General features: G+C 49.3%; 1 protein-coding gene across 1 annotated transcript in view; it reads right to left on the bottom strand.

The window, feature by feature from the left end:
- Nucleotides 1-21,364, bottom strand: part of PLA2G4D (phospholipase A2 group IVD) — a 41,190-nt gene extending 19,826 nt beyond the window's left edge. The window contains exons 1-9 of the mRNA XM_038741076.1: nucleotides 21,266-21,364; nucleotides 19,326-19,337; nucleotides 16,688-16,781; nucleotides 14,587-14,700; nucleotides 7,451-7,561; nucleotides 7,058-7,194; nucleotides 6,118-6,249; nucleotides 3,841-3,881; nucleotides 1,116-1,158 (exon numbers count right to left, since the gene is read on the bottom strand). Coding sequence (XP_038597004.1) covers nucleotides 1,116-1,158; nucleotides 3,841-3,881; nucleotides 6,118-6,249; nucleotides 7,058-7,194; nucleotides 7,451-7,561; nucleotides 14,587-14,700; nucleotides 16,688-16,781; nucleotides 19,326-19,337; nucleotides 21,266-21,364 — 783 coding nt within the window. The remainder of the gene's footprint in view (nucleotides 1-1,115; nucleotides 1,159-3,840; nucleotides 3,882-6,117; nucleotides 6,250-7,057; nucleotides 7,195-7,450; nucleotides 7,562-14,586; nucleotides 14,701-16,687; nucleotides 16,782-19,325; nucleotides 19,338-21,265) is intronic.
- Between the last annotated feature and the right edge of the window lie 397 nt (nucleotides 21,365-21,761).

Raw genomic sequence — 21,761 nt, 5'->3', positions numbered from 1 at the left:
ACAGTAAGCACTCAGTAAATACGATTGATTGATTGATTGATTGATTCTCTGGGTCTCAGTTACTGCATCTGTAAAATGGGGATTAAGTATGTGGTCAACTTGTACTTCCCAAGCTCTGAGTCCAGTGCTCTGCACACAGTAAGCGTTCAATAAATCCGATTGAAGGAAAGAATGAATGAATTCTCTGGGTCTCAGTTACCTCCTCTGTAAAATGGGATTAAATATGTGGTTAACTTGTACTTCCCAAGCGCTTAGTCCAGTGCTCTGCACACAGTAAGCGCTCAGTAAATCCGATTGAAGGAACTAATGAATGAATTCTCTGGGTCTCAGTTACCTCGTCTGTAAAATGGGGATTAAATATGTTGTCAACTTGTACTTCCCGAGCGCTGAATCCAGTGCTCCGCACACAGTAAGCACTCAATAAATCCCATTGAAGGAACGAATGAATGAATTCTCTGGGTCTCAGTTACCTCCTCTGTAAAATGGGGATTACATATGTGGTCAACTTGTACTTCCCAAGCACTTAGTCCAGTGCTCTGCACACAGTAAGCGCTCAATAAATCCGATCGAAGGAACAAATGAATGAATTCTCTGGGTCTCAGTTACCTCGTCTGTAAAATGGGGATTACATATGTGGTCAACTTGTACTTCCCAAGCGCTTAGTCCAGTGCTCCGCACACAGTAAGCGCTCAATAAATCCCACTGAAGGAACGAATGAATGAATTCTCTGGGTCTCAGTTACCTCGTTTGTAAAATGGGGATTAAGTACGTGGTCAACTTGTCCTTCCCAAGCTCTTAGTCCAGTGCTCCGCACACAGTAAGCGCTCAATAAATCCGACTGAAGGAACAAATGACTGAATTCTCTGGGTCTCAGTTACCTCGTCTGTAAAATGGGGATTAAATATGTGATCAACTTGTACTTCCCGAGCTCTTCGTCCAGTGCTCCGCACACAGTAAGCGCTCAATAAATCCGATTGAAGGAATGAATGAATGGGACGGAATGAATGAAAGAATGAATTCGGCCCCCTCCCCTGAAGCTCCCCACTCTTTCCACCCGAGCTCTACCCCCTGGGCTTCCCCACCCGGGGCCACGAAGGGAGGGAAGCCCCCCTTACCACGAGGACGCCGTTGGTGAGGAGGTTTTCGGGGGGCTCCGTCCTGAGAAATGGGACAAGGCCCGACCCTTAGAGCAGGCCCAAGCCCTTCCCTCCCCTCCGGCCCCTACGTTGGCCCCCCGGCCTCGCCAAGTGACCACCCACGTGTCCCCCCGCCCAGATTCCCGCCAATTTGGGCCAGCCCAACTGGGAGCAGGCACGTGGCGACTGGGCCTGCATAGTCTCGCACCCCAGACTCAGCCCTTCTAGACTGTGAGCCCACTGTTGGGTAGGGACTGTCTCTATATGTTGCCAATTTGGACTTCCCAAGCGCTGAGTACAGTGCTCTGCACATAGTAAGCGCTCAATAAATACGATTGATGATGATGAGCATCCTCTCCTCCTCCTCCCCTCCCCATCGCCCCCACTCATTCATTCATTCACTCAATCATATTTATTGAGCGCTTACCGAGTGCAGAACACTGTACTGAGCGCACTCCCTCCCCCAGCACTTGCGTATGTCTGTACCTCCTCCTCCCCTCCCCATCGCCCCCACTCATTCATTCAGTCGCTTACTACAGTGCTCTGCACACAGTAAGCACTCAATAAATACAATTGATTGATTACTGAGTGCAGAACACTGTACTGAGCGCACTCCCACCCTCTGCCCTCCTCCCTTCCCCCTCTCCCAGCACTTGTGTATATCTGTACCTCCTCCTCCTCCCCTCCCCATCAGCCCCCACTCATTCATTCAGTCGTATTTACTGAGCTCTCACTGTGTGCAGAACACTGTATTAAGCGCACTCCCACCCTCTGCCCTCCCCCTTCCCCCAGCACTTGTGTATATCTGTACCTCATCCTCCCCTCCCCATCGCCCCCACTCATTCATTCAATCGCTTACTACAGTGCTCTGCACACAATAAGCGCTCAATAAATACGATTGATTGCTTACTGAGTGCAGAACACTGAACTGAGCGCGCTCCCACCCTCTGCCCTCCCCCCTTCCCCCTCCCCCAGCACTTGCGTATATCTGTCCCTCCTCCTCCCCTCCCCATCGCCCCCACTCATTCATTCAATCCAATCGTATTTATTGAGCGCTTACTGCGTGCAGAGCACTGTACTAAGCGCTCGGGAAGTCCAAGTTGGCAACATCTACAGACGGTCCCTACCCAACGGCGGGCTCACAGTCTAGAAGGGGGAGACGGAGAACCAAACAAATTAACAAAATAAAATAAATATGTACAAATATCTGTACCTCCTCCTCCCCTCCCCATCGCCCTAACTCATTCATTCAATCGTATTTACTGAGCACTCACTGTGTGCAGAACACTGTACTAAGCGCACACCCACCCTCTGCCTTCCCCCCAGCACTTATGTATATCTGTGCGTATTTATTACTCTATTTTATTAACAATAATAATTGTTATTGTTCCCCATCCCCCCGCCCTACCTCCTCCCCCTCCCCACAGCACCTTTATAGATGTTTGTATAGATTTATTACTCTATTCATTTTACTTGTACATATTTACTAGTCTATTTTATTTTGTTAATATGTGTTGTTTTGTTGTCTGTCTCCCCCTTCTAGACTGTGAGCCCACTTTTGGGTAGGGACCGTCTTTATATGTTACCAACTTGTACTTCCCAAGTGTTTAGTCCAGTGTTCTGCACACAGTAAGCGCTCAATAAATATGATTGAATGAATGAATGAATGGATGAATGGATGGATGGATGGATGGATGGATGGATGGATGGATGGATGGATGCGTGAGCCCACTGTTGGGTAGGGACCGTCTCTATATGTTGCCAACTTGTACTTCCCAAGTGCTTAGTACAGTGCTCTGCACACAGTAAGCGCTCAATAAATACGATTGAATGAATGAATGGATGGATGGATGGATGGATGGATGGATGGATGGATGGATGAGCCCACTGTTGGGTACGGACCATCTCTATATGTTACCAACTTGTACTTCCCAAGCACTTAGTATAGTGCTCTGCACACAGTAAGCGCTCAATAAATATGCTTGAATGAATGAATGAATGGATGGATGGCCCTTTTAGACTGTGAGCCCACTGTTGGGTAGGGACTGTCTCTATATGTTGCCAACTTGTACTTCCCAAGCACTTAGTACAGTGCTCTGCACACAATAAGCGCTCAATAAATACAATAGATTGATTGATTGATTGATTGATGGATGGATGGATGGATGTGTGAGCCCACTGTTGGGTAGGCACCATCTCTATATGTTGCCAACTTGTACTTCCCAAGTGCTTAGTACAGTGCTCTGCACACAGTAAGTGCTCAATACAATTGATTGATTGATTGACTAATGGATGGATGGATGGATGGATGGTTGGATGGTTGGATGGATGGATGGATGGATGTGTAAGCCCACTGTTGGGTAGGGACCGTCTCTATATGTTGCCAACTTGTACTTCCCAAGTGCTTAGTACAGTGCTCTGCACACAGTAAGTGCTCAATAAATACGATTGAATGAATGAATGGATGAATGGATAAATGAATGGATGGATGGATGGATGAATGAATGAAATGATGAATGAATGAATTGATGAATGAATGGATGGATGGATGAATGAATGAATGAATGAAACGAGGAGGGGCGGGCAGCACTGCCCCCTGCTGGGCAGGTTCCGCGCTGCGCGTTCTACTGCCCCCTCGTGGCCGCCCCCCGCCATTGCTGCTGCTCCTCCTCCTCCTCCCGCCCTGTGCTGCCCGGGCACTCACGTCTCCTCCACCAGCATTTCCACCTCCAGCTCCGCCGCCCCCTGAAACGGACCGGAGAGGACAATGCACACGGGGAAAGGGGCAGGGAAAAGGGGGGGTGACCCCCGAGGTGCCCTTCCCAAGCAGAAAGAAAGAGGAGTCCCGGGCCTCAGAGTCAGGACCCCTCTAGACTGTGAGCCTGTTGTTGGGTAGAGACTGTCTCTAGATAATGATAATAATAATGATGATGATGATGATGATGGCATTTGTTAAGCGCTTACTATGTGCAAGACACTGTTCTAAGCACTGGGAAGATTACAAGGTGATCAGGTTGTCCCACGGGGTGCTCACAGTCTTCATCCCCATTTTCCAGATGAGGTCACTGAGGCCCAGAGAAGTGAAGTGCCTTGCCCAAAGTCACACAGCTGACAGGTGGCAGAGCCGGGATTTGAACCCCTGACCTCTGACTCCAAAGCCCGGGCTCTTTCCACTGAGCCGTGCTGCTTCTCTAATGTTGCCAACTTGTCCTTCCCAAGCGCTTAGTCCAGTGCTCTGCACCCAGTAAGCACTCAATCAATAGGATTGAATGAATGAATGAATGAGCCCTGGGCTCTAATCCTTCCTTTGCCACGTGCCTGCTCTGTGACCTGGGACAAGTTACTCACCTTCTCTGTGCCTCAGTTTCCTCATCTGTAAATTAATAGTAATAATAATGGCATTTACTAAGCACTTACTATGTGCCAAGCGCTGGGGAAGTTACAAGATGATCAGGTTGTCCCACTGGGGGCTCACAGTCTTCATCCCCATTTGACAGATGAGGTAACTGAGGCCCAGAGAAGTGAAGTGACTCGCCCAAAGTCACACAGCTGACAAGTGGCGAAGCTGGGATTAGAACCCATGACCTCTGACTCCCAAGCCTGGGCTCTTTCCACTGAGCCACGCTGCCTCCCGTGTGTTAATGTGTTCCGAAGAGCGCTATCAACTATCCTAATAGCAACTAACCCGATATAAAATTCAAATTAGAGTGGAGCCAGTGCTGAAGTAGCTTGGCTTAGTGGGTAAAGTACCCGCCTGGGAGTCACAAGGGCATGGGTTCTAATCCCAGCCCTGCCATCTGTCCGTTGTGTGACTCTGGGCAAGTCACTTCACTTCTCTGGGCCTCAGTGACCTCATCTGTAAAATGGGGATTGAGACTGTGAGCCCCATGTGGGACAGGGACTGTGCCCAACCCGATTAGCTTGGATCCACCCCAGGGCTTAGTTCAGTGCCTGGCACGCGGTGCCACAATTAACAAATACCGCAATTATTATTATTATTATTATTTTCACCCCTCCTGGTGGTGGAAAGCCAGTGAGGCAGATAGCATCCCCCCAGCGCTTAGAACAGTGCTTTGCACATAGTAAGCGCTTAACAGATACCATCATTATTATTATTATTATTATTATTATTCTCTGGGCTTCAGTCTCTGGGCTCAACTGGAAAAAGGGGATGAACAAATACCATTATTATTATAATCTGAGTCTCTGATTATACCGGAAAAAATATATACTGAGTCTCTGGGCTCAACTGGAAAATGGGGATTAAAACTGCGAGCCCCCCGTGGGACAACCTGATCACCTCGTAAGCTCCCCAGCGCATAGAACAGTGCTTTGCACATAGTAAGCGCTTAACAAATACCGTCATTATTATTGGTATTATTCTCTGGGCCTCAGTTCCCTCATCTGGAAAAAGGGGATGAACAAATACCATTATTATGATTATTTTATTATTATTGCACCCCCTCTTCCCCTCCTTGGACACCCCACGAGGCCGATCTGTCTCTGCCCCTTTCGGGTTGCTGTTGGCGCCTCAATAGCCAGGGCCTTAGCAAGGCCCAGGAGGGCAAAAAACTCAAGAGGGCAAGGTGGCAATGAGGGATGTGATGGTCACCCAAGCCCCCCAACCGCCACCCACCTGAACCCCATAACCTACAACCTCTGGGGAGGGTCTCGGATAGAGGAAAGGAGCAAGGGAAAGGGGATAAAGGAGGGAAAGGGGCAGGGGGAGAACATGCATGTAAACCCCCTGAAGTAGGGATTGAATCTTCTCAGTGCTTTGCACATAGTAAACGCTTAACAAATGCCAATTATTATTATTATTATTACTCAGACTATTGTACTGTCCCCTCCCAAGCGCTTAGTTCGGTGTTCTGCACGCAGTAAGTGCTCAATAAATAGCATGCATGGATTGGAAAAGAAGAGGGGAACAGGGAAGGGAAGGGATAAGGGGGAAGGGAGAAATGTGGGGGGCCTCGCTCACCGGAGGATTCAGAGAGAAGGTCTTTCGGAGGAGCTGACCGGCCTGGACTTCGGTCACGTCGAAAAGGACAGTGAAGAGGGCGTCGTCGCTCGAGACGGAGTCGGCGTCGTAGATCTGCAGCTCCAGGATGTTCTAAGGATCCAGGCGTCCGAGGTCAGGGGCAGGACGGCCAGACAGTCCTTTCCCAACCCCCAGCCAGGGTCTGCTTTTGGGGCCAGTCACCCTCAATCCATCAATCAATCAATCAATCAATTGTATTTATTGAGCGCTTACTGTGTGCAGAGCACTGGACTAAGCGCTTGGGAAGTCCAAGTTGGCAACATCTAGAGACGGTCCCTACCCAACAGTGGGCCCACAGTCTAAAAGGGGGAGACGGAGAACAAAACCGAACATACTAACAAATAAACATACTAACAAAATAAAATAAATAGAATAGATATGTACAAGTAAAATAAATAAATAGAGTAATAAATATGTACAAACATATATACAGGTGCTGTGGGGAAGGAAAGGAGGTAAGATGGGGGGGATGGAGACGGGGACCAGGGGGAGAGGAAGGAAGGGGCTCACAGTCTAAAAGGGGGAGACGGAGAACAAAACCAAACATACTAATGAATAAACATACTAACAAGCTAAAATAAATAGAATAGATATGTACAAGTAAAATAAATAAATAAATAAATAAATAAATAGAGTAATAAATATGCACAAACATATATACATATATACAGGTGCTGTGGGGAAGGGAAGGAGGTAAGATGGGGGGGATGGAGAGGGGGATGAGGGGGAGAGGAAGGAAGGGGCTCAGACTGGGAAGGCCTCCTGGAGGAGGTGAGCTCTCAGTAGGGCCTTGAAGGGAAGAAGAGAGCTAGCTTGGCGGATGGGAAGAGGGAGGGCATTCCGGGCACGGGGGATGATTCCAGGCCCCGGGGGCCCTCACCTTGACCAGGCTCTGGATCTGGAAGTGGAAGGCCTCGTTCCAGACAGGGTGACTGGAGTTGGTGACGGTCTGGGTGCGGAGCTTGGTGCCGGAAGCCAGAGGCAGCCGCAGGACCACGTACGGGTCAGCCTTGCTCCCTGCCGGGATGAGGCCTCGGGATCATCATCATCATCAACATCAATTGTATTTATTGAGCGCTTACTGTGTGCAGAGCACTGTACTAAGCGCTTGGGAAGTACAAGTTGGGCCAGAGCTGAAGCCCACGGTCTCCTCCTCTCCCTGGCCCCCGCCGCCCCTGCCCTGGGCCCTGCTGACCGCACCCCCGGACCCAAGAGTTGTCTCCGGCCCACCAGCCCTGGGACTCCAGGGCGGGCGAGGAGGGCCGACACTCACACAGGTCTCCTTCCAGCAGGTTTCGGGCCTCGATGACCCTCACGGTGAGCCGATGTCGTGGGGACGAGGAGGAGGAGGAGGAGGAGGAGGAGGCTTCCCCCTGCACAGAAACTGGATGGCAACAACTCCTCGGACACCCTGGGACTCACAGTCCCCAATCCTCCCCTAAGCCCCCAACCCAGTGCCCCTCTTTGCTCAGCCCCCCATGGGGACCCTGGAGCGGGGCGGGTTCTCTGCAGCACCAGGAGGTTCCCAGCACCAGGCCTCCATTTAATAATAATAATAATAATAATAATAATAGTATTTATTCATTAATTCATTCAATCGTATTTATTGAGCGCTTACTGTGTGCAGAGCACTGTACTAAGCGCTTGGGAAGTACAAGTTGGCAACATATAGAGACGGTCCAAAGCACTGCTCTAAGCGCTGGGGAGGTTACAAGGTGATCAGGTTGTCCCACGGGGAGCTCCCAGTCTTAATCCCCATTTTACAGATGAGGGAACTAAGGCCCAGAGAAGTGAAGTGACTTGTCATTCATTCATTCAATTCGTATTTATTGAGCGCTTACTGTGTGCAGAGCACTGGACTAAGCGCTTGGGAAGTCCAAGTTGGCAACATACAGAGGCGGTCCCTACCCAACAGCGGGCTCACAGTCTAGAAGTGGGAGACAACAAAATAAAACATATTAACAAAATCAAATAAATAGAATATGTACAAATAAAATAGAGTAATAAATACGTACAAACATGTATACATTCATTCATTCATTCAATCGTATTTATTGAGTGCTTACTGTGTGCAGAGCACTGTACTAAGTGCTTGGGAAGTACAAGTTGGCAACATATAGAGATGGTACCTACCCAACATTCATTCATTCATTCGTATTTATTGAGGGCTTATTGTGTGCAGAGGACTGTACTAAGCGCTTGGGAAGTACAAGTTGGCAACAACTAGAGACGGTCCCTACCCAACAGTGGGCTCACAGTCTAGAAGGGGGAGAGTGGGCTCACAGTTTAGAAGGGGGAGACGGAGAACAAAACAAAACATATTAACCAAATAGAATAAATATGTACAAAAAAATAAATAGAGTAATAAATACGCACAAACATATATACAGGTGCTGTGGGGAGGGGAATCAATCAATCAATCATATTTATTGAGCGCTTACTGTGTGCAGAGCACTGTACTAAGCGCTTGGGAAGTACAAGCTGGCAACATATAGAGACAGTCCCTACCCAACAGTGGGCTCACAGTCTAGAAGGAGGAGACAGAGAACAAAACCAAACATACTAACAAAATAAAATAAATAGAATAGATAGGCACAAGTAAAATAAATACATAAATAGAGTAATAAATATGTACAAACATATATACATATATACAGGTGCTGTGGGGAAGGGAAGGAGGTAAGATGCAGGGGATGGAGAGGAGGAGGAGGGGGAGAGGAATAAATAGGGAGATAAAATAAATAGAGTAATAAAGCTGTACAAATATTTACAAGTGCCGTGGGGAGGGGAAGGTGGTAGCACTGTTCTAAGTGCTGGAGAAGTTACAAGGTGATCAGGTTGTCCCACAGAGGGCTCACAATCTTAATCCCCATTTTCCAGATGAGGTCACTGAGGCCCAGAGAAGTGAAGTGACTTGCCCAAAGTCACACAGCTGACAATTGGTGGAGCCGGGATTTGAACCCACGACCTCTGACTTCAAAGCCCGGGCTCTTTCCACTGAGCCATGCCGCTTCTCTAATCTATGTGAGCCCGCTGTTGGGTAGGGATGTAAGGATGAGGGGATGGGGAGAGGAAGGAGGGGCCTCAGTCTGGCAGGGCCTCAAAGTCATCCAGCTGACAATTGGTGCTTAGTACAGTGCTCTGCACACAGTAAGTGCTCAATAAATACGATTGAATGAATGAATGAATGGCGGAGCTGGGATTTGAACCCATGACCTCTGACTCCAAAGCCCGGGCTCTTTCCACTGAGCCAAGCACGCCTTTCTTCCTGAAAAGGGGAATCCACCCTCTCACCTGTCCCAACGCAGATTGCCTCACAGCCACCCTGACACACGCGGAAGGACACACACCCCCTCACGTCCCCTCATTGTCACTCTCGGCCGCACACACGGACATCCTGACACCCCTCGAAGGACGCACACGCCCTCACACGCCCTCCCCGCCGTGCAGTCACACACACAATCACACGCCCTGACGCACACGGAAGGATGCACACCCCTTTGGGTGTCCTCAGTGCCACTCGGTGGCACACGCCCTGACACACTCATCCTCCACCACACCCCCATCTTCACACACCCCGATACACTCACTAACACCCAGTCACGCACACAATCCCATGGATACCAACCTCCCGCAAACCCAGTCACACAGAGATAATAGTAATAATAATAATAATAATGATGGCATTTATTAAGCGCTTACTATGTGCAAAGCACTGTTCTAAGCGCTGGGGAGGTTACAATCAATCAATCAATCAATTGTATTTTTTGAGCACTTACTGTGTGCAGAGCACTGTACTAAGCGCTTGGGAAGTACAAGTTGGCAACATATAGAGACAGTCCCAACTCAACAGTGGGCTCACAGTCTAAAAGGGGGAGACAGAGAACAAAACCAAACATACTAACAAAATAAAATAAATAGAATAGATATGTACAAGTAAAATAAATAGAGTAATAAATATGTACAAACATATATACATATATACAGGTGCTGTGGGGAAGGGAAGGAGGTAAGATGAGGGGGATGGAGAGGGGGACGAGGGGGAGAGGAAGGAAGGGGCTCAGTCTGGGAAGGCCTCCTGGAGGAGGTGATCAGGTTGTCCCACGGGGGGGGCTCACAATCTTCATCCTCATTTTACAGGTGAGGGAACTGAGGCACAGAGAAGTTATTCATTCAATCGTACTTATTGAGCGCTTACTGTGTGCAGAGCACTGTACTAGGCGCTTGGGAAATACAAGTTGGCAACATCTAGTGACAGTCCCTACCCAACAACGGGCTCACAATCTAGAAGAGATGCCCACCACCCTCCAGCGTGGCTCAGTGGAAAGAGCCCGGGCTTGGGAGTCAGAAGTTGTGGGTTCAAATCCCAGCTCCCCCACTTGTCAGCTGTGTGACTTTGGGCAAGTCACTTCACTTCTCTGCACCTCAGTTACCTCATCTGTAAAATGGGCATTAAGACTGTGAGCCCCCTGTGGGACAACCTGATCACCGTGTAACCTCCCCAGCGCTTAGAACACTGCTTTGCACATAGTAAGCGCTTAATAAATGCTATCATTATTATTATTATTATTATTATTATTATTATTATTATTATTCTAATCCCGGCTCTGCCACTTGTCAGCTGTGTGACTCTGGGCAAATCACTTCGTTTCTCTGGGCCTCAGTTCCCTCATCTGTAGAGTGGAGATGAAGACTGTGAGCCCCACGTGGGACAACCTGGTCACCTTGTAACTTCCCCAGCGCTTAGAACAGTGCTTTGCACATAGTAAGCGCTTAATAAATGCCATCATTATTGCATGACCTTGAGCGAGTCACTTAACTTCTCTGGGCCTCACTTACCTCATCTGTAAAATGGATATTAAGACCGTGGTGATGATGATGGCATTTGTTAAGCGCTTACTATGTGCAAAGCACTGTTCTAAGCGCTGGGGAGGTTACAAGGTGATCAGGTTGTCCCACTTGGGGCTCACAGTCTTCATCCCCATTTTCCAGATGATGTAACTGAGGCCCAGAGAAGTTAAGTGACTTGCCCAAAGTCACACAGCTGACAATTGGCAGAGCTGGGATTTGAACCCAGGACCTCTGACTCCAAAGCCCGGGCTCTTTCCAATGAGCCACACTGCTCCTCATATGGGGGACAGGGACTGTACCCAACCCGATTTGCTTGTATCCATCCCAGCTTGTAAATGCTTAACAGATGTCGTTATAATTATTATTTTTATTATCCCTAATTAGGTGGTCCCATTTCCCAGCCCCAGGCGCCCTCAGCGCCCCTGCCCGAGCTCATCTCTGCCCGCAGAGGCCCCTTCGGGCTGCTGAGAGTGGAAGTGTGGTCATCTTGGAGGGAGAGCGGCCTCCTCCAGACCCCCTCTCAGGGCTATAGGCTGGACGCTACCTACTAAAGGACACTGACCACCTGATCTTGCAGCCCTCTCTCCCCATCACCCCTCGCCCCCATCATATGGGGGCCGGAGATGGTCAGACTTTTGGCCGGCCACCTCCGCCCCCACCCCTTAAATCAGTCCAACCGGCATCTGCTGTGCCTACTGTGTGCAGAACCCTGTGATCAAAGTACTGTACTGAGCACTTACCAGGCCTGGTGCCTAGTGATGATGGTGATGATGGCATTTATTAAGCGCTTATGCTGTTCTAAGCACTGGGGAGGTTACAAGGTGATCAGGTTGTCCCACGGGGGGCTCAGTCTTCATCCCCATTTTATCAAATCAATCAATCAATCATATTTATTGAGCACTTACTGTGTGCAGAGCACTGGACTAAGCGCTTGGGAAGTACAAGTTGGCAACATCTAGAGACAGTCCCTACCCAACAGTGGGCTCACAGTCTAGAAGGCGGAGACAGAGAACAAAACCAAACATATTAACAAAAGAAAATAAATAGAATAGATATGTACAAGTAAAATAAATAAATAGAGTAATAAATATGTGCAAACATATATACAGGCGCTGTGGGGAAGGGAAGGAGGTAAGACGAAGGGGATGGAGCTGAGGCACAGAGAAGTGAAGTGACTTGGCCAAAGTCACACAGCTGACAGTTGGCGGAGCCGGGATTTGAACCCGGGAACTCTGACTCCAAAGCCCGGGCTCTTTCCACTGAGCCACGCTGCTTCTCCAGTGTCGCACACTTACTCTATTCACTTGACTGGGGCACTTGACACCCAAAAAGTAAGACACCCCCCCTCCCCAATTAGCCTAGGTGTCCAGAGACCGACCCCCTCCACCCCCGGGCCTTCTTCTAGACTGTGAGCCCACTGTTGGGTAGGGACCGTCTCTATATGTTGCCAACTTGTACTTCCCAAGCGCTTAGTCCAGTGCTCTGCACACAGGAAGCGCTCAATAAATACGATTGATTGATTGATTCCAGTTGTGATAGTCTGGCCAGAGGACAGAGACAGTGCTCTGCACATAGTGAGTGCTCAATAAACATCGCCGATGGATGGATTCTTTAATTGGATCTGTGCCCGAGAGGAGAGTTGCCAAATCAGCCCCCTCCCAGCCCTCTGGGCCCGACAGGGGTGTCTCACTGGGAATTTGGGATGAAGATCTTGCCAGGGAGTGGGGAGAGAAGAAGAGGAAGGGCGTCAGGAGTGGGAGAGAAAAGAGGGTGGGGGAAGAGGAAGAAGGAAAGGTCAATTTCCCGGTTGTCCTGCTGTGGGGAGGCTCAGCAGGGCTGGGCTCCGTTTTTCCTCATTCTCCATGAACCTGTCAGTCTCCGCGGCTGGGCCCGAGGCCAGAGTGGAGGGAATTTGGGGGAGGACGAGGGCCCGGGGCCAAGTGTCCTGCACCGAATGGGCCGGTATTTCCAGCGTTTGGGCCTTCAGCCGGACACGACCCTCCTGAGGTGGGAGCACTGCCTGGGCTCAGCCCTGATGGCGATGGTGGTAGTGCAGTGACGGAAGAGGAGGAAGGAGGCTGTCAGGGTCCTCCTCCTCTTCCTCTTTCCTCCTCCTCTGTCTCCCCCTTCTAGCTGTCTCCCCCTTCTAGACTGTGAGCCCGCTGTTGGGTAGGGACTGTCTCTATGTGTTGCCGACTTGTACTTCCCAAGCGCTTAGTACAGTGCTCTGCACACAGTAAGCGCTCAATAAATACAATTGATTGATTGATTGATTTGCGGCAACCCCCGCCATCCCAACCACCCTGGCCCCAGATGCCATGGAAGTTTCCGGCACTGTCTAGAAGGAGCAGGGGACCTGGGGCACAGCTGGGGCCGCTGTCTGTGCCCGACGGTAATGATGGGGGCTGTCCATCCCCTTGCCCCCTCCTACCTCACCTCCCTTCTGTCCTTCTCCAGCCCAGCCCACACCCTCCGCTCCTCTGCCCCTAACCTCCTCATCGTTAGGCCTCGTTCTCGCCCGTCCCGCCATCGACCCCCGGCCCACGTCCTCCCCCTGGTCCGGAATTCCCTCCCTCCGCCCATCCGCCAAGCTGGCTCTCTTCCTCCCTTCAAAGCCCTACTGAGAGCTCCCCTCCTCCAGGAGGCCTTCCCACACTGAGCCCCCTTTTTCCTCTCCTCCTCCACATCCCTACCTCCTTCCCCTCCCCACAGCACCTGTATTGATGTTTGTACAGATCTATTACTCTGTTTATTTTACCTGTACATATTTACTATTTATTTTGTTAATGATGTGCATTTCCTGTCTCCCCCTTCTAGACTGTGAGCCCACTGTTGGGCAGGGACTGTCTCTATATGTTGCCAGCTTGTACTTCCCAAACACTTAGTCCAGTGCTCTGCACACAGTAAGCGCTCAATAAATACGATTGATTGATTGATTGATTGATTCCCAGACTGAGCCCCCCTCCTTCCTGTCCCCCTCTCCATCCTCCCCGCCTTACCTCCTTCCCTTCCCCACAGCACCTGTATATATGTATATATGTTTGTACAGATTTATTACTCTATTTTACTTGTACATATCTATTCTATTTATTTCATTTTGTTAGTATGTTTGGTTTTGTTCTCCGTCTCCCCCTTCTAGACTGTGAGCCCACTGTTGGGCAGGGACTGTCTCTAGATGTTGCCAGCTTGTACTTCCCAAGCGCTTAGTCCAGTGCTCTGCACACAGTAAGCGCTCAATAAATACAATTGATTGATTGATTTCGCTTCAATTCTATTCGTTCTGACGACTTGACACCTGTCCACATGTTTTGTTTTGTTGCCTGTCTCCCCCTTCTATTCATTCATTCATTCAACCGTATTTATTGAGCGCTTACTGTGTGCAGAGCACGGGACTTCTAGACTGTGAGCCCATTGTGGGGTAGGGACCGTCTCTATACGTTGCCAATTTGTCCTTCCCAAGCGCTTAGTCCAGTGCTGTGCACACAGTAAGCGCTCAATAAATAGGATTGAATGAATGGTGAAGGCCCAGGATGGACCACTGAGCTGGGGACACATCACAGGTCAGGCCGGAGGGCGGCCACCCCAGCTCAGAGGGTCCCGGACCCCTGCAGCTTCCGTCCAGCAGCAGCTGAAGGAAACTGCCTTTCCCATTCCCTGCATCCCATTCTATTCCTGGGAGTGGGAAGGGCTGAGGAGCCAAAGTCTTTCCCCTCCCGCGGCCAGAGCGCTGACGCTGGGCTCGACGTTGGGATCATGGAGAAGCAGAGTGACTCAGTGGAAAGAGGGAGTCAGAAGTCCTGGGTTCTAATCCCGGCTTCGCCACTTGTCTGCTGCGTGACCTTGGGCAAGTCACACAGCTTAGAACAGTGCTTTGCACATACTAAGCGCTTAATAATTACCATTATTATTATTATTAAGTCACAACTTCTCTGAGCCTCAGTTACCTCATCTATAAAATGGGGGATGAAGACTGTGAGCCCCCCGTGGGACAACCTTGATCACCTTGTATCCTCCCCAGCACTTAGAACAGTGCTTTATACACAGTAAGCACCAAACAAATCCCATCATTACTATTCAATCAATCGTATTTATTGAGCGCTTATTGTGTGCAGAGCACTGGACTAAGCGCTTGGGAAGTCCAAGTTGGCAACATATAGAGATGGTCCCTACCCGACAGTGGGCTCACAGTCTAGAAAGGGGAGACAGAGAACAAAACAAAACATACTAACCAAATAAAATAAATAGAATAAATATGTAAAAATAAAATAAATAGAGTAATAAATCCGTACAAACATATATACATATATACAGGTGCTGTGGGGAGGGGAAGGAGGTAAGGTGGCGGGGAGGGGGAGAGGAAGGAGGGGGCTCAGTCTGGGAAGGCCTCCTGGAGGAGGTGAGCGCTCAGTAGGGCTTTGAAGGGAGGAAGAGAGACCTCCCCAGCGCTTGGAACAGTGCCATGCACATAGTAAGCACTTAATCAATCAATCAATAAATCAATCGTATTTATTGAGCGCTTACTGTGTGCAGAGCACTGGACTAAGCGCTTGGGAAGTACAAAATAAATGCCATTAAAAAGAAAGTACTTGCCCTCCGCCTTCCCCGTGCCCTTCAGAGTAGGGGTGGGGGGCTCCATTGAGGCCTGGTCTGAGTCAATCAATCAATCAATCGCATTTATTGAGCGCTTACTGTGTGCAGAGCACTGGACTAAGCGCTTGGGAAGTCCAAGTTGGCAACATCTAGAGACGGTCCCTATCCCACAGTGGGCTCACACCACTATTATTATCATTCTCCCCCTTTAGACTGTGAGCCCACTGTTGGGTAGGGGCTGTCTCTATATGTTGCCAATTTGGACTTCCCAAGCGCTTAGTCCAGTGCTCTGCACACAGTAAGCGCTCAATAAATACGATTGATGATGATGATTACTTTGTGCCAAGTACTAGCAGCGTGGCCCACTGGAAAGAGCCCGGGCTGGGGAGCTCGGAGGTCATGGGTTCCAATCCCGGCTCCGCCAACTTGTCAGCTGCGCGACTTTGGGCAAGTCACTTCATTCAATCGTATGTATTGTATTTATCTGGCCTAAATAAAATAACAATAAAATAAATAAATAAATAAATAAATAAATAAATAAATAAATAAATAAATAAATAAATAAATAAATCGTATTTATCTGGCCTTCCCAGACTGAGCCCCTTCCTTCCTCTCCCCCTCGTCCCCCTCTGCATCCCCCCCATCTTGCCTCCTTCCCTTCCCCACAGCACCTGTATATATGGATATATGTTTGGACATATTTATTACTCTATTTATTTATTTTACTTGTACATATCTATTCTATTTTATTTTGTTAGTATGTTTGGTTTTGTTCTCTGTCTCCCCCCCTTAGACTGTGAGCCCACTGTTGGGTAGGGACTGTCTCTACATGTTGCCAATTTGTACTTCCCAAGCGCTTCGTCCAGCGCTCTGCACATAGTAAGCGCTCAATAAATACGATTGATGATGATAATGATGATTTATTGAGCGCTTCCTGTGTGCAGAGCGCTGGACTAAGCGCTTGGGAAGTCCAAGTTGGCAACGTCTAGAGACGGTCCCTACCCAACGGCGGGCTCACGGGCTAGGAGGCTAGACTAGGGTCCGGATGCCGGGCCGGGGGCAGCGTTACCTGAGGGGGACAGGGTCGGGGGGCGTCCACCATCGCCGTCCTGTGCTGTGCTGGACCTCTCCCTCTCGATGCCTATTTCCTGGACCGCTGGCGTCTAATGAGGAGCAGGTGCTGGCACCTTCTCAACAGGCCGGGGCCCGCCCTGTCAGAGATGACGCCCATAATGGACTCTGGGCCCTCCCCCATGGGGGATCCTGGGGGGCGGCCGGTCTTGCCCAACCTGCTCTGCCCTCAACCTGCCCTGCTCCAGCAGTCATCATCATCATCATCATCATCAATCGTATTTATTGAGCGCTTACTATATGCAGAGCACTGTACTAAGCGCTTGGGAAGTACAAGTTGGCAACATATAGAGACGGTCCCTACCCAACAGCGGGCTCACAGTCTAGAAGGGGGAGACAGACAACAAAACATGTGGACGGGGGTCCACAAGGTGATCAGGTTGTCCCACAGGGGGCTCACAGCCTTCATCCCCATTTTACAGGTGAGGTAACTGAGGCCCAGAGAATAATAATAATAATAATGGCATTTATTAAGCGCTCACTATGTGCAAAGCACTGTTCTAAGCGCTGGAGAGGTTACAAGGTGATCAGGTTGTCCCACGGGGGGGCTCACAGTCTTCATCCCCATTTTCCAGGTGAGGTCACTGAGGCCCAGAGAAGTGAAGTGACTTGTCCAAAGTCCCCCAGCTGACAAGGGGCGGAGCCAGGATCATCATCATCATCATCAATCGTATTTATGGAGCGCTTACTATGTGCAGAGCACTGTACTAAGCGCTTGGGAAGTACAAATTGGCAACATCTAGAGGCAGTCCCTACCCAACAGTGGGCTCACAGTCTAAAAGGGGGAGACAGAGAACAAAACCAAACATACTAACAAAATAAAATAGAATAGAATAGAATAGTCACTCAATACTATTTACTGAGCGCCTACTGTGTGCAGAGCACTGCACTTGGGAGAGTGCAATCGAGCAGAGTCGGTAGAGAAGCAGTGCAGAGCACTGTAGTAAGCGCTTGGGAAGTCCAAGTTGGCAACATAGAGAGACGGTCCCTACCCAACAGTGGGCTCACAGTCTAGAAGCCTTGTGTACAAATCCATAATTTATTTATATTTACGTCTTTCTCCCCCTCTAGACTGTAAAGCGGATTCACTCTTTCAATCGTATTTATTGAGCGCTTACTGTGTGCAGAGCACTGTACTAAGCGCTTGGGAAGTACAAGTTGGCAACATACGGCAACTGGATGTAATGTGGCTCAGAGCCCGGGCTTTGGAGTCGGAGGTTGTGGGTTCAAGCCCCGGCTCCGCCGCTTGTCAGCTGGGTGACTTTGGGACAGTCACTTCACTTCTCTGGGCCTCAGTGACCTCATCTGGAAAATGGGGATGAAGACTGGGAGCCAATTAAGACTGTGGGACAACCTGATCACCTTGTAACCTCCCGAGCGCTGGGAACGGTGCATTGCACATAGTAAGCGCTTAATAAATGCCATCATTATTATTATTAGACACATTCCCAGCCCACATAATAATAATAGCATTTATTAAGCGCTTACTATGTGCAAAGCGCCGTTCTAAGCGCCAGGGAGGTTACAAGGCCTCAGTGACCTCATCTGTCAAATGGGGATGAAGACTGGGAGCCCCCCGTGGGACAACCTCATCACCTTCTATCCTCCCCAGCGCTTAGAACCGTGCTTTGCACATAGTAAGCGCTTAATAAATGCCATCATTATTATTATTAGACACATTCCCAACCCACATAATAATAATAGCATTTATTAAGCGCTTACTATGTGTAAAGCGCTGTTCTAAGCGCCGGGGAGGTTACAAGGCCTCAGTGACCTCATCTGTCAAATGGGGATGAAGACTGGGAGCCCCCCATGGGACAACTTCATCACCTTGTATCTTCCCCAGCGCTTAGAACAGTGCTTTGCGCATAGTAAGCGCTTAACAAATACCATCATCATCATTATTATTATTACAAGGTGATCAGGTTGTCCCACAGGGGGCTCCCAGTCTTCATCCCCATTTTCCAGAAGAGGTCACTGAGGCCCAGAGAAGTGAAGTGACTTGCCCCAAGTCACCCAGCTGACCATTGGCGGAGCCGGAATTTGAACCCATGACCTCTGACTCCAAAGCCCGGGCTGTTTCCACTGAGCCACACTACATCCAGTTGCCGTATGTTGCCAACTTGTACTTCCCAAGCGCTTAGTACAGTGCCCTGCACACAGTAAGCGCTCAATAAATACGATTGAATTAATGAATCCGCTTCACAGTCTAGAGGGGGAGAAAGACGTAAATATAAATAAATTATGGATTTGTACACAAGTGCTGTAGGGCTTCTAGACTGTGAGCCCACTGTTGCGTAGGGACCGTCTCTATATGTTGCCAACTTGGACTTCCCAAGCGCTTAGTACAGTGCTCTGTACACAGTAAGTGCTCAATAAATACGATTGATTGATTGATTCAGGTGCCCACAGAAGCTGCCCAGGCTCTCTGAGGGGTGGCACTTTCCACCCACCCTATGTCAGCTCCAGTGCCCACATTCATTCATTCAATCGTACTTATTGAGCGCTTACTGTGTGCAGAGCACTGTACTAAGCGCTTGGGAAGTACAAGTTGCCCAGCCACCCTCTGCCCTTACAGGACGCAGGCTCTAAATCTCAGCAGGGGCAGGGTGGGAGCAGGGCTAAGGGTAAATTCATTTATTTATATTAATGTTTATCTCCCCCTCTAGACTTTAAGTTTGCCCTGGGCAAGTAATGTATCGACTAACTCTGTTGCATTCATTTAATCATATTTATTGAGCGCTTACTGTGTGCACAGCACTGTACTAAGCGCTTGGGAGCGTTTAAAGAAGCAGCGTGACTCAGTGGAAAGAGAATGGGCTTTGGAGTCAGAGGTCATGGGTTCAAATAATAATAATACTAATAATAATGACATTTATTAAGCGCTTACTATGTGCAAAGCACTGTTCTAAGCACTGGATCCCAGCTCCGCCACTTGTGAGCTGTGTGATTTGGGGCAAGTCACTTCACTTCTCTGTGCCTCAGTTCCCTCATCTGAAAAATGGGGATGAAGACTGTGAGCCCCCCGTGGGACAACCTGATCACCTTGTAACCTCCCCAGTGCTTAGAACAGTGCTTTGCACATAGTAAGCGCTTAATAAATGCCATCATTATTATTATTACTAAGCACTTGGGAGCGCTTAAAGAAACAGTGTGGCTCAGTGGAAAGAGCACGGGCTTTGGAGTCAGAGGTCATGGGTTATAATAATAATAATAATAATAATAATAATAATAATGATGGCATTTATTAAGCACTTACTTTGTGCTAAGCACTGTTCTAAGCGCTGGATCCCAGCTCCGCCACTTGTCAGCTGTGTGACTTTGGGCAAGTCACTTCACTTCTCTGGGCCTCAGTTCCCTCAACTGTAAAATGGGGATAAAGACTGCGAGCCCCACGTGGGACAACCTGATCACCTTGTAACGTCCCCAGTGCTTAGAACAGTGCTTGGCACATAGTAAGTGCTTAATAAATGTCATTATTATTATTATTATTATTATTATTATTACAATAGAGCCAAACTGATACATTCCCTGCCCACAGTGAGGTTACAGTTTCGAAGGGTAGACTCGCATTGATAGTCCCAAGTGTTGCACCCTTCCCTCCTTCCCTCCTTCCCTTCCCCACAGCGTCTGTATATATGTGTATATGTTTGTACATATTTATTACTCTATTTATTTATTTTACTTGTACATATCTATTCTATTTATTTTATTTTAATATGTTCGGTTTTGTTCTCTGTCTCCCCCTTCCAGACTGTGAGCCCGCTGTTGGGTAGGGACCCTCTCTAGATGTTGCCAACTTGGACTTCCCAAGCGCTTAGTCCAGTGCTCTGCACACAATAAGAGCTCAGTAAATACGATTGATTGATTAGGGACCGTCTCTAGATGTTGCCAACTTGTACTTCCCAAGCGCTTAGTCCAGTGCTCTGCACACAGTAAGCGCTCAATAAATACAATTGATTGATTGATTGATTGATTAGGGACTGTCTCTAGATGTTGCCAACTTGTACTTCCCAAGCGCTTAGTCCACTACTCTGCACTCAGTAAGCGCTCAATAAATACGATTGATTGATTGCACCCAGTAAGCACTCAATAAATAGCACTGATTGATAAGGGGCAGCCTGAGCTGAAGTGGGGGAGACCCCACCACCACCACCACCGGCACCGAGGCGAGGGAGTCCTCCCAAAGATGAAGGAGGGGGCTCCGGCTGGGTCAAGGCTCAGGAAGGAGGGCAGGGAGTGAAGACGCAGGGTCGCAGGCCACTCTGGACCCACTCCGTCCCCGGGGGTGGTTTGTTAGTAGCGTGGCTCAGTGGAAACAGCCCGGGCTTTGGAGTCGGAGGTCATGGGTTCAAATCCCGGCTCCCCCAATTGTCAGCTGGGTGACTTTGGGCAAGCCGCTTCACTTCTCTGGGCCTCAGTTGCCTCATCTGGAAAATGGGGATGAAGACCGGGAGCCCCACGTGGGACCGATCACCTGTAGTAGTAGTAGTAGTAGCTGCCTCCTGCCGCTGACAGGGCCGAACGCGGGGGTCACGGGGTTGGAAGAGGAGCCAGGGACTGTGGCGTGTAGCATTTGCAGAGCTGTGTCATCACTTGGGGCCAATTTAGTCATTAGGCCCCAGATGACGGCTCTGCCGAGCCTGTTCTCGGAAGGAGCCCGGGGCCCCGCGAGGCCCACGGCAGTGCCCCGGCCCTGGGTGAGGTGGGGGCCCACCCCGAATAATAATAAGAATAATAATAATAATGGCATTTATTAAGCACTTACTACGTGCCAAGCACTGTTCTAAGTGCTTGGGAGGTTACAAGGTGATCAGGTTGTCCCACGTGGGGCTCACAGTCTTCATCCCCATTTTCCGGATGAGGGAACTGAGGCCCAGAGAAGTGAAGTGACTTGCCCAAAGTCACACAGCTGACAGTCGGCGGAGCCGGGATTAGAACCCACGACCTGTGACTCCAAAGCCCGGGCTCTTTCCACTGAGCCACGCTGCTTCTCTTGTTGTAATGATCTC

The sequence above is a fragment of the Tachyglossus aculeatus genome, assembly GCF_015852505.1.
Source record: "Tachyglossus aculeatus isolate mTacAcu1 chromosome 12 unlocalized genomic scaffold, mTacAcu1.pri SUPER_6_unloc_1, whole genome shotgun sequence".
NCBI lineage: Eukaryota > Metazoa > Chordata > Mammalia > Monotremata > Tachyglossidae > Tachyglossus > Tachyglossus aculeatus.
Note: the sequence above shows the minus strand (reverse complement) of the source record. Positions and strands in the feature narration are given on the sequence as shown.